Source organism: Haematobia irritans, chromosome 3 (genome assembly GCF_050003625.1).
Source record: "Haematobia irritans isolate KBUSLIRL chromosome 3, ASM5000362v1, whole genome shotgun sequence".
Taxonomy (NCBI): Eukaryota; Metazoa; Arthropoda; class Insecta; order Diptera; family Muscidae; genus Haematobia; species Haematobia irritans.
In genome coordinates, this window is record NC_134399.1 from 197,147,810 (window position 1) to 197,161,198 (window position 13,389).

The 13,389-nt window shown below is 33.3% G+C and overlaps 1 protein-coding gene across 2 annotated transcripts in view; it reads right to left on the minus strand.

Moving 5' to 3' along the window:
* Positions 1 to 13,389, minus strand: part of goe (endothelin converting enzyme 1) — a 194,304-nt gene that overhangs the window by 7,333 nt on the left and 173,582 nt on the right. For both annotated transcript variants that reach the window (XM_075301347.1, XM_075301346.1), the window contains exons 5-8: positions 9,830 to 9,950; positions 9,669 to 9,762; positions 4,354 to 4,402; positions 3,887 to 4,041 (exon numbers count right to left, since the gene is read on the minus strand). In XM_075301347.1, the coding sequence (XP_075157462.1) occupies positions 3,887 to 4,041; positions 4,354 to 4,402; positions 9,669 to 9,762; positions 9,830 to 9,950 (419 nt within the window). The remainder of the gene's footprint in view (positions 1 to 3,886; positions 4,042 to 4,353; positions 4,403 to 9,668; positions 9,763 to 9,829; positions 9,951 to 13,389) is intronic.

Sequence of the window (13,389 nt, forward strand, 5' to 3'; positions counted from 1 at the left end):
TATTTATGTTGACTACAACCTTGTTCTTGGAAAATAATTAATTTCACACCCATGTAAATTTCTAGTGTAAGCAAGTAAGGGGTGTTATTTTGATATTCGGTGTTTGCTGTGTTTTTAAAAAAATTTTAAGTGACCCAATTAATTTTTTAATTGATAGTTTCTATCACAGTTTTAATTGGACATTAAAAAATACTTGATTAAAAAATTACTTGATTTCATTAGATAAGTTTCAATTCATTTTTTAGTTGATTCAATTGATGTTGATTGCAAAACTCAATTAATTTTGTCATTAAAAACGTAATTACTTTCAATTACTTTCTTAACTGACTTACGGCCATTTTCATGTAGGTCCCTTAGTCTTTAACTCCAAGTTAACAGGAAGTGAATTGCAAATATCTTCTCTCCGGTTAACTTTAACTGAATAATTTTCAGCAGTTAAGTTCCTAACTGGCAAATAGAATATATAGGTAAAATTACAGATATATCCATACTACGATGTAAAAGTTCGTTAGTTAACGTAGCACTAACGGAGCTTCATGAAACTGGGGGTTAGTGTTTTCAGTTTGATTAAAAAATTGATTGTTTGAAATAATTTTTAGTTAATAACGATTGATGTGTACTAGTTCAGCTCGTTCATTCAGTGATCCGTTCAGTTGAATTAGTTCGTTTGCGAACTGTGCAACTCGAAGTTTTTAATTTCTGTCAAATATTTTCCCTACGTTACCGTACCATAACTGAAGATATGTTTAATATAAATTTTGTTATTTTTTATATTTTTTTTTTAACTTTGGATCTTTGAATTTTTATTAGTTTTATCTTTAGGGCAATAAAAAATTTGGACGAGAGCAATGATGTTTCGGATACACCAAAAAAAATATCACCAAAATTTTTCAAATTAAAATTTTACTTAAATTGTCAAAAATGTTCAATTAAAAATTTAATTGGCTCAATTTTTTTTAATTGAAACAAAAATTAATAATATAAATTAAATTTTTAATTGAATCAATTAATTTTTTAATTGAGGTTGGTGATTGATACTATCATTTCTGTGATTAAAGAAATTTCAATTCAAAAACAAGTAAGTAAAGTAGAAAGTCGTGCGGGCCGACTATATCATACCCTAAACCACCATTACAGAATTAGTAATCATAAGCATTTGTGGGGTAACATATAGGTCTGGGAGATAAACCGCAGTTGCCCATTTAAGAAAATTAAGGGGTACATGTCTATGGGTGCTTTGTGTCAATCTGACTATAGCTCATAGTCAATGTTGCCACGGAAAATGTTCGGTTTACCCTACAAGGACAAAAAAAGTTCCCTACTTTCCCATACATTCCCAAACAATATAGTATTTTTCGTTAAATTTAAAAAATTTTACAAAACAAAAATGGTTCTAAGTACTTTATTATCTTAAAACATGAATATGCCACAGTTGGTAGAATTCTACCCAAATTAGTAATCTTTTCTGTTAAATCTCTATAAAAATAAAATTTTGGAAAAAGTTTCTATAAACAAATTTTTGTGAGAAATTTTTCTATAGAAATAAAATTTTGACAATAAATTCTATAGAAATAAAATTTTGAGAAAAAATTCCACAGAAATAAAATTTTGAGAAAATTTTTTATAGAAATAATATTTTGAAAAAAAAAAAATTCTATAGAAGTACAATTTTGACAAAATGTTCTATGTAAATGTAAAGTTTACCATACATTGTTAAAGATCAAGCCTTGCCGGCTTCTAATTTCCTCCTCTATAACCACCAAAATGTAAACTACGTTCCTACAAGACGCTAAATATTAGAAAAACCATATAGGGAATTTCCCCTACTTCTAGCAACACTGGCTGTGTTGATATTGCGCCTATGGAGTTAGTATTGAGCCCATTATTAAAAAAGAGAAAATCGTAAAATTAGTGTGGGTAATAAATACAAATTTGTAAAAATCGAGCAATATTCTTATGTAAGAGCTACAAGTACGTATAAGTACGATCGGCTAGTACACCAAAATTTGAAATTTGAGTAACATTGGTTAATATGGAAGCTATATCTAAATCTGAACCTATTTGCATAATATTTTGCGGGTTTGATTAATACCACAAGAGGTTACCTTGTGCAAGATTTGAGTAAGATCAGTTGAGAAATGAGGCCTGTATGGTCAAGGTTAGGTTAGGTTAGGTGGCAGCCCGATGTATCAGGCTCACTTAGACTATTCAGTCCATTGTGATACCACATTGGTGAACTTCTCTCTTATCACTGAGTGCTGCCCGATTCCATGTTAAGCTCAATGACAAGGGACCTCCTTTTTATAGCCGAGTCCGAACGGCGTTCCACATTGCAGTGAAACCACTTAGAGAAGCTTTGAAACCCTCAGAAATGTCACCAGCATTACTGAGGTGGGATAATCCACCGCTGAAAAACTTTTTGGTGTTCGGTCGAAGCAGGAATCGAACCCACGACCTTGTGTATGCAAGGCGGGCATGCTAACCATTGCACCACGGTGGCTGTATGGTTAAACATAAGGTTATTAGGGGCGAATTTTTCAAAATCGGGTGATACATAAATGGGAGCTATATCTACATCTGAACCGATTTCGATGAAATTTTGCACATATAGTTAGTACTATAGAGGACTGGATCTAGCCAACTTTTAGTAAGATCGGTTAATAAATAAGGGTTCTATGGCCAAATTTGGGATAATCGGGCTATACATATATATGGGAGCTATATCTAAATCTGAACCGATTTCGATGATTTTTTGCACATATAGTTAGTGCTATAGAAGACTACTTTTAGCCAAATTTGGGTAAGATCGGTTGAGAAATGATAAATTTAGAAAAATCGGGCGGTACATATATATCGGAGCTATAGCTAAATCTGAACCGATTTCGATGATTTTTTGCACATATAGTAAGTGCTGTAGAAGATTACATTTAGCCAACTTTGAGTAAGATCGGTTGATAAATAAAGGTTTTGTGGCCAAAGTTGGGAAAATCGGGCGATACATATATATGAGAGCTATATCTAAATCTGAACCGATTTGGATGAAATTTTGCAGACTTGAAAGGCGATGAAAAATATTACCTTTTGCCAAATTTGGTGACGATCTGTTTGAAAAAAGCGCAACGTTACCCCATTTGTCGAAATCGGGCGATACATACATATATATGGGAGCTATATCTAAATTTTATATTTCTTCCAAATTCAATAGCGTTCGTCCTTGTGCCCAAAAATCTCCCTGTACCAAATTTCATCAAAATCGGTTAATAATTGCGACCGGAATCCTGTGAACAACAAATACATGGACAGACGGACGGACGGACGGACGGACACCAAGCGCTAGATCGACTCAGGAGGTGATTCTGAGTCGATCGGTATATATTTTATGGAGTCTAAAATCAATATTTCTGGTAGGCACATTTTTTGGCCGATCAAACTTATTATACCCTGACCACTATGTGGTTTAAAAAAATATTTACGTGATGTTAAAGATTACGCAACGTAAATTTTTGGAAGCGCAATTTACAAAATATTAAGGACAAATTTCTTTAAAATAATGAAATTTTAATTAAAATAAAATTTATAATCTTTGCTTCAAAAAAAAATATATAAAATTTAGGACACAAAAATTTAAAATCGTATGTCTTTGAACTAAGACAAATTTTCCTTAATGTAAAGAAACAAAATTTTTAATTTACAGAAATCATCCTTAACTTAACTGAAATATTGAAACTTTAGATGTAAGATAAAACGCTTCAAGTATAGGGTAAGACTTATTTTTAGGATTTTTTGGCATCACCAAAAAATAAATGTTTAAGGGAAGGTCAAAATCTTGGGATCCCAGTAAACTTTTTTGAGTGTATGGATTTTTAAGAATTTTTCATAGCCTTACCGAAGGTGCAATGGTTTTCATTTCCGCTAGCGTTTTTATTTCATTTAGATTTCTCTCTCCGGAAGATGTCTTGATAATGTCCAAACGATTCACTATACGTTTTTCATAATTGAAAACTTCATCTGCGAATAGTTCAGCTTGTCGAGAAACAATACCTGAAAGAAAGAAATATATAATAAGAAGCAAAAAACCACAAACAGGAGACAAGATACTATACATTTTTAGTGTATATACACAGAGAAAAACAATACGATTATCTTAAATCTTCAAGAGGAAAATATTATTTTTGGACGGTGAAAATTTAATATATATGTCCCAACCATGTTGTTTGTTAGCGTCAAAATGTTCCGTTCCCCCGTCGAAAAACAACAGTTTGCTCTTGAATCATATTTGAGGTGGTCATATTCCTTCTCTTTGTGTATGTTAAGAAATTAATTGCTTTTATATTGTAAAAGAATTTTACTTACCCATATTAATGGCAAAATCTCGTAAAAGTAAAATGTAACCCTTGACAATCTGAAAGAAAAGTTTTAAGAGATTTTTATTAATCTTCATCTTTTAGCTTGAAACCGAAGGTACATATATCATGATTTTCTCTAATAAGATTCTTCATTTATACCTTCAGAAAAAAAAACATCGAAAATTTCTAAAGCCTATTTAGCTTTGTTTTAGTTCATGAAAATTAATTGATTTTAGTTAAATTTTTTTATTTCCGAAATTAGCACAAACTAGTTCAAATTTCTTTAAAATGCGATAGTCTTACTTAAATTGCGTTCATAAATTTCTACAAAGAGTAAATTTTACTTAATTTTTACCTGTCTTGAACTGCTAAAGATATTTTTTTAAATTATTATTTATTAATGCTATTTATCTTATCTAGATATTTACATTATTCTAGACATTATTCTACATAATTAATGGCATTTACCCATTGGCAAATCCATATACAAAGAGGAAAACTTGTAAACAATTTTCAAGCATTTAATGACTTAGTGGAGTTTGTGTAATATTTATAATTATATTGAATCTTGCGGTGCTCTGCGTTTGATTCTTCTAAAGGTTTCAGAGTTTGTCATTAGAATTGACGCTAATGGATTTGGACATCAATTCTGGATTTGTATGCTGCTATTTGAGCCGTAATCTCCTTTTTTTATTGTTCGAGTATTTAGATCCTTGTGTATTCGTTGGTTAGTTATATAGGTTGGAGCGGCGGCGATTTTTCGCAATGTTTTTAATGGGAATTGTTGTAAAAATTTTATACTTGTGTTTGATACAGTCCCCCATAACTGATGAGAAGCTTATTCTCTAGAGAAAGTTTCGAGTAGCGGCCAATTACACCCAGAGTAGGAATATGATCACCTCAAACATGTTTCAAGAGCACCATGTTACTTTTTCACAGCGATCATTTAGCATTTTTATCGCAAAAATAAAAACATGGTTTCGACCAAAATGCTATATGTTTTCCGTGAAAAAGTAACATTTTGCTCTTGGAACATGGTTGGGTTGATCATATTCCTTCTCTGCGTGTAGAAATTTCATTCTGTTTGTCTGGATGTTTAGTGCTTTTCTTTTAGTCTCAATATGTTTTTTCCAAGTCAACTTTCTGTCACGATACATTTCTAGATACTTTGCTTCATTTTGCTAAGGAATTTAGATTAGATTCATGTACACTAGCGGCCATGTACCTTTCTTGAGACTGAAAGTCACTTGAATTGATTTTGTTTCGTTAGATCTTATACGCCATTTCAAATGCCATGATGATAACGAATTTTAATAGTTTTGAAGGATATCACTAGCTCCACTTACGGTTTTGTTTACAGCCATTACTGCTGTATCATCGGCGAAAGTACCTATCAAGGCTGTTTGAAACAAAGATTATAGATTACAGAAGATGGGAGATTGGCTACTGAGCACATCAAACCATTTACCACATTAGTTTAATACTCGAACCAAACGCGTGTACGACAAGTATTGACATAGCATTAAAATGCAAATAAAAAGAAATTAAGAGCACGAAATAAATTTCCATAAAGGGGAAAATGTAATTTTTTTTTTTGTTGTCTAAAATTTAACACTGTTTCATTAAGAAAATTAAATTTTTCATTTAAAAAATAAAAACGAAAAACAACTAAAAGATTACAAACATGTATTAAACTAATCTGGTAAATGCAACATTTGGTATGACGCAAGCCAATTTCCTATCTTCCTCAAATCTAAATTCTTTGGTTTGAAATACCGGGTGGTCTGCGGTAAACAGCACACATAAAGTATGGTTCCTTGAGGTACACCTGCACGTATGTTTTTTAAGCAGGCGATGTATTTGTTCTATTGTGCCAAGGCGTTTTCTAAATCCAAACTGATGATGTGGAATAATTTCATTTTGGTGAATGAGCGGCATTAATCGTGCAGAAATAATCGTTCAGGAGCTAAATACTGGCAAAATACTAATTATTCTGTAAGATTTTGCTTGGTCCGCTGGCTTTCCAGGTTTAAGAATCATTGAAATTTGTGCTATTTTCAATTGAGTTAAATTTTAAAAAATAAAAACGAAAAACAACTAAAAGATTACCAACATGTATTAAACTAATCTGGTAAATGCAACATTTGGTATGACGCAAGCCAATTTCCTATCTTCCTCAAATCTATAATCTTTGGTTTGAAATACCGGGAGGTCTGCGATAAACAGCACATACAAAGTACACTTCCTGGAGGTACACCTGCACGTATGTTTTAAGCAGGCGATGTATTTGTTCTATTGTGCCAAGGCGTTTACTAAATCCAAACTGATGATGTGGAATAATTTCACTTTGGTGAATGAGCGGCATTAATCGTGCAGAAATAATCGTTCAAGAGCTACAGGCAAGATACTAATTATTCTGTAAGATTTAGCTTGGTTCGCTGGCTTTCCAGGTTTAAGAATCATTGAAATCTGTGCTATTTTCAATTGAGGTGGAAGAAAGCAATATACCAATCACGCATTGAATATAAATGCAATGATGTCAACTCCTTCTTTAGGTAATTCTTTTAGAATCTTCGAAGTAATAAGGTCATATCCCGGTGACTTCTTTAAGTCTTTAATAACTTTTTTTACTTCAGATTTTGCGAATTAAAAAACATTTTAATTTACAAAGCAAAGAAACGTCGTCCAAAAAAGTAGTCAAAATGTTTTTTTTTTTTTATCCGGAAGTGGTGCAAAATTGGTACAGAAGCGATGGGCTTGTCATAGGACGGATGTCCACTATTTCAATAGCCGTTGCACTGAATATGCATCAATTTTTAAGGTGTGATTCGAATTCAGTATTTTGGATGTGAATTAAAAACAAATTGTAATATTTGTAATATGCATTCGAACGCTTGCTTGAAACGTTTGACCCCAAATATTTTCAAAAATTCGCAATTTTTATACCCTTGGTGGATGGGGGGTATATTAACTTTGTCATTCCGTTTGTAACACATCGAAATATTGCTCTGCGTCCGTCTGTTGATCCTGTTGATCCGATCCTGTTGAAATTTGGTATGTGGTGTTAGTATATGGTCTTTAATAACCATGCAAAAAATTGGTCGATATCGGTCCATAATTACATATAGCCCCCATATAAACCGATCTCCAGATTTGACTTCCGGAGCCTCTTGGAGGAGCAAAATTCATTCGATCCGGTTGAAATTTGGTATGTGGTGTTAGTATATGGTCTATAGCAACAATACACAAATTGGTCCATATCGGTCCATAATTATATATAGCCCCCATATAAACCGATTCCCAGATTTGACCTCCGGAGCCTCTTTGAGGAGCAAAATTCATCCGATCCGGTTGAATTTTGGTACGTTGTGCTAGTATGTGGTCTCTAACAACCATGCAAAAATTGGTTCATATCGGTCCATAATTATATATAGACCCCATATAAACCGATCCCCAGATTTGAACTCCGGAGCCTGTTGGAAAAGCAAATTTAATCCGATGCGGTTGAAGTTTGGTACGTGGTGTTAGGTTAGGTTAGGTTAGGTTAGGTGGCAGCCCGATGTATCAGACTCACTTAGACTATTCAGTCCATTGTGATACCACATTGGTGAACTTCTCTCTTATCACTGAGTGCTGCCCGATTCCATGTTAAGCCCAATGACAAGGAACCTCCTTTTTATAGCCGAGTCCGAACGGCGTTCCACATTGCAGTGAAACCACATAGAGAACCTTTGAAACCCTCAGACATGTCACCAGCATTACTGAGGTGGGATAATCCACGGCTGAAAAACTTTTTGGTGTTCGGTCGAAGCAGGAATCGAACCCACGACCTTGTGTATGCAAGGCGGGCATGCTAACCATTGCACCACGGTGGCTCCCTTGGTGCGTGGTGTTAGTATATGGTATCTAACAACCATGCAAAAATTGGTCCATATCGATTCATAATTGTATATAGCTCCCATATAAATCGATCTCCAGATTTGACCTCCGGAACCTCTTGGAGGAGCACAATTCATCCGATTCGGTTAAAACTTGGTACATTGCGCTGGTACACTAAGAGAAGGAATATGATCACCTCAAACATGTTTTAAGAGCACAATGTTATTATTGGGTGGTGACCATGTAACATGGGTTTCGCAACCATGTTATTTTCTCCGAAATCATGTATTTGATTTCGGAAGCAGGTTATATTTGACGAGAAAATAACATTTTAGTGACAAACATGTTACATGGTCACCATACAAAAATAACATTTTGCTCTTGAAACATGTTTGAGGTGATCATATTCCTTCTCAGCGTGTATATGGCCGCTAACAGCCACGCAAAAATTGGTCCATATCGGTCTATAGTTATATATAGCCATTGGCCAATCACACAAACATTGGTCCGTATCGCCAAAAATAATCTACCAACATTTTACTTCTATAGAAAATTTAGTCAAAATTTTATTACTATAGAAAGTTTTGTCAAAATTTTATTTCTGTAGAAAATTTTGTTAAAATTTTATTTCTGTAGAAAATTTTGTCAACATTTTATTTCTATACAAAATTTAGTCAAAATTTTATTTCTATAGAAAATTATGTCAACATTTTATTTGTATAGAAAATTTTGTCGAACTGAATTATATACGTATTTAATCGGCCTTTTTTGTTTAATATATCACCCGTATGGACTAACTTACAATTTAGAAGAAGGTGTTAAGAATTTTTTAAGATACCTTGCCATCGGCAAGTGTTACCGCAACCCAAGTAATTCGATTGTGGATGACAGTATTTAGTTGAAGTTTCTATGCAATCCATGGTGGAAGGTACATAAGATTCGGCCTGTCTGAACTTACGGCCGTATATACTTGTTCTAGATTGGATTTTGCTTTTTTTTTGACAAGATTTTAATAGTTTGTACTATTAGTTAAAAGACAGAACATCTTTGGGAGGACATTTTCGGAAGTGCTTTTAAAATTGTCCCTTTGGAACAACCTTCAAATTTGTTTGCTGTGTCATTAAGAACTCAAATTTTTTCTTTCAAAATTACGTTTAACAATAAAAATGTATTATGTTTAATAAATTTTCTTCGATTTGACAAAAAGTATTAACTTTAGCCAACTTTGTTTTAAATAGGAAACGTTATTTCGATTCAAAACGAATGAAATCGTAACAGACTAAATTCACTTCATTAGCTGATGGCCTCTATAGCAAATGCTACTCTTCCTTCTAATATTCTTCTACTATAAGTCTAATTTTGCAAATAAATAAACTCACTTAATTTTTTTAACATTCTCTTAATTAAATTTTAATATTATATGTACCATAGATCTTCAATTACCTCATCATTTTGGTCTATGTTATAGAAATATTTATCTGGTAGGCCCAAATCTCCCTCATCCAAAGCAATAATATAGTCATGGGGTTTACTAAACCTAATGAAAAAAATAAAAATATTGATTACTTTTTGCATTTTTATTAATATTTGCATGCGTGACTTACCGATTTTCAATAGAAACTTTATAATATGGAAATATGCCATAGATAGTTTGTAAATGGATTAAAGCTTTCTTGTAGTCCCACAAAAGTAAATGTTTGGAATCTTTCAGTGCCTGCCAACCCTCTGCAAAATTATATAAAAAATATTTAAAATTATTTATAAGAATATAATATGTAAATTTAGTGATAAATAGGGAAATAATTGATATTGATGAATATTAAATAAAAAATATTTAGACAACTAATATGAAAGTCATTACACATATAAATGAAATCCTCAATAAAATATTTCCACCTTCATGAACCAGTTCCATTGTCTTTACTTTTACTCTCTATAGATCTTGTAAACGAGCTTCTAGTATTATATAATATTGATCTAATTTTAATTTTATTACATAGCTTCCGTAAATATGAAATGAAAGTAGAGAAAGACATTGAACTTGATATTCTTGTTTCATATTCGAATGTAAAGAAATAAAATCCTTAGAATATTTCAAGCTTGAGTAACTTTCCACTAGTTCACATTGATCATGTAGATGTGCTAACAGAAACATCATTGAACCTTAAACAAAAGATTTCTCTTTGTATTACTTCACTAAGCAACGGCAGCTCCAAATAAAATCACATATGAATCATAAATAAAATCAAAATAAAACCATAAACTATAAAATACACCATGCAACGTAAAAGAACAAAATTTTTGAATAAAGCATAATGTCATCAGATTGGCAATTTTTAACATTTTTTTGAACTAACAGAATAAGGTCCCTCGATCTTTGAATGGTCAGTTTTTCTTTTTAGCAATGAAAAGAGTCCGAAGAAAAGAGGAGGAGTGAAATGATTAATTTAAATAATTCTACACCATAAAAAAATCGCTTCTCGAACATATGTTCCAAACATATTTTGCAGGAAGCACATATTATTAGATACTGCCGAAACATGTTTGGTTTATGTGAACATATTATATGTTTGAAAGCATTTTGAGCCCAAACTTATTATATGCTTCGAAGAATTTTCCCCAAAGACGATTGTGTTTATTCCCTCACATAATTTTCAATTCCACGAAATATTTTAGTTCTTGGTACCTTTTTCTGTAATACAAATAATGTTAAAGAAATTATTAAATTTTATAAATTTTTTAAAATTTACCTTTCGCCTGGACGAAGAATCGAACCGAGGACCATACAGTTTGTAAGCCAACACACTATCCACTGGGCTACGTAGCTGTTATAGTAATCACCAGTAGACAATTATCGTTGTAAGTTACGTTTATATAGCATACCGCCCACGAGCCCATGCAAACATAACATTATTTAACAGAAACACCCATTTGTTGGCCACGTGGAGCAGTGGTTAGCATGTCTGCCTTGCATGCAAAGGGTCGTGAGTTCAATCCCTGCTCCGACCAAACACCATTTTTTTCAATTTAGACATTTATATTTATACTTCGAGTATGTAACCATATTTTCCCAAATTTTTATTTTAATATACATTTTATGTTTTATGCTACGTTTTCAGCATTTACTTGAGCCCCAGTTCTTTAAAAATTTTTATAATACACTCTCTGATATGGAACCATAGATAGAATTGCTTGATTCCTGAATAATCGAAAGCTTAGTTTTGATATCTCTTTTATAACAAATTGGATATTAAATTTTTTATTAAAATTCCCTGAGCTTTAAATTTTATATATAGGATATATAAAGGGTGATACGGTCAAAATTTGGTCAATATAAACTTGACGTATTTCTTTCAATTTTGCATTTAAAAAACCTGAACACCCCTCATTTTGAAGGTGTGTGTGTGTGTAGAATGTTGCTCCTATTTTGATTTTGGAATTCACTATTCAGTTGTCAAAATGCCGTCCAAGCAAGAAGAGCAGCGTATCCAAATCAACCGTTACAAATGTAATTAAAGTGTTTGGGGAACGTTTGTCGACAGCCAGGAAGTCTGGATCGGGGGGAAATCGAAAACCGGAAGCCGCTGAGACGACAAAGAGAGTTGCCGGTAGTTTCAAGCGAAACCCTAACCTCTCTCTCCGAGATGCCGCAAATAAGCTGGGTGTATCGTCTACAACCGTGCATCGAGCCAAAAAACGAGCCGGACTATCGACTTACAAGAAGATAGTGACTCCAAATCGCGATGATAAACAAAATACGACGGCCAAAGCGCGATCCCGGAGGCTGTACACGACGATGCTGACGAAGTTTGACTACGTGGTAGTGGACGACGAAAACTACGTCAAAGCCGACTACAAGCAGCTTCCGGGACAGGAGTTTTATACGGCAAAAGGAAGGGGAAAGGTAGCAGATATTTTCAAGCACATAAAACTGTCAAAGTTCGCAAAGAAATATCTGGTTTGGCAAGCCATCTGTACCTGTGGCTTGAAAAGCAGCATTTTCGTAGCTTCCGGGACTGTCAACCAAGAAATTTAGAGTATTTGAATAAACGTCTGCTGCCTTTCCTGAAGAAACACGGTTGTTCCGTACTGTTTTGGCCGGATTTGGCATCTTGCCATTACGGTAAAAAGGCCATGAAGTGGTACGCCGCCAACAACGTGCAGGTGGTTCCCAAGGACAAGAACCCTCCCAACACGCCAGAGCTCCGCCCAAATGAGAAATACTGGGCTATTGTCAAGCGGAACCTAAAGAAGACCAAAAAAACTGCTAAGGACGAGCAGCAGTTCAAGGCAAACTGGCTTTCTGCGGCGAAGAAGGTGGCCAAGGTGGATGTACAAAATCTGATGGAAGGTGTCAAGCGTGAGGCCCGGCAATTCGGATTTGGAAAAGCGAAAGCCTAACTGAATATTTTTCCTGAATTTTATACTAATTGAACTTGAAAAAGAAATTTAATTTGATTTTTAAATAAACGATTTCACCGATTTACACGCGTTTTCCCTTGACCAAATTTTGACCGTATTACCCTTTACAACTTGTAAATTAATAATAGAAGGACACCCATAACATACTCCATTAAAAATGTTAAATAAAGCGTACAAGGATAGTGTACAATCGACCTTCAAAAGTCATGTCTTCTCAGGTGGACATCGGTAGTGAAAGGTTTAATCTTATTTTCTAATATCGGTTTGTTACTATACCACCCAGCAAAAAAAGCGTCGCCATAAAAGAAGTGAAAATGTTCTTTTTTGATCCGGAATTAAATTAAGAAATTTTGTGATATTTTGACAAATAAATATTTTTTGAAATTTTTTTATGATTTTTAATGCATTATAACGCTTGTCTGAAACTTTTGTGATCAACTATTTTCAAAAATTCGAAATTTTTCTACAAAGGGTTTAGCATTTTTTTCGGCTAAATTTAAATAATTTGTACCATTTTATTAATTCTTAATCTGTTTTTAACCTATTTGAAACACAAAAAAATAAATTTCCGATTAAAATTGTGAAAAAGCGAGTTATAAAGAAATTGACTCAAATGAACTTCCTGTGCAGTTAAAATAAAGAACATCTTTGGGAGAGCATTTTTGGAAGTTCTTTAAAAGTTTTGCCTTGAGAAGAACTTCCAAATTTTTTTGCTGGGCAATGCAACAACATTTTTGTTTAT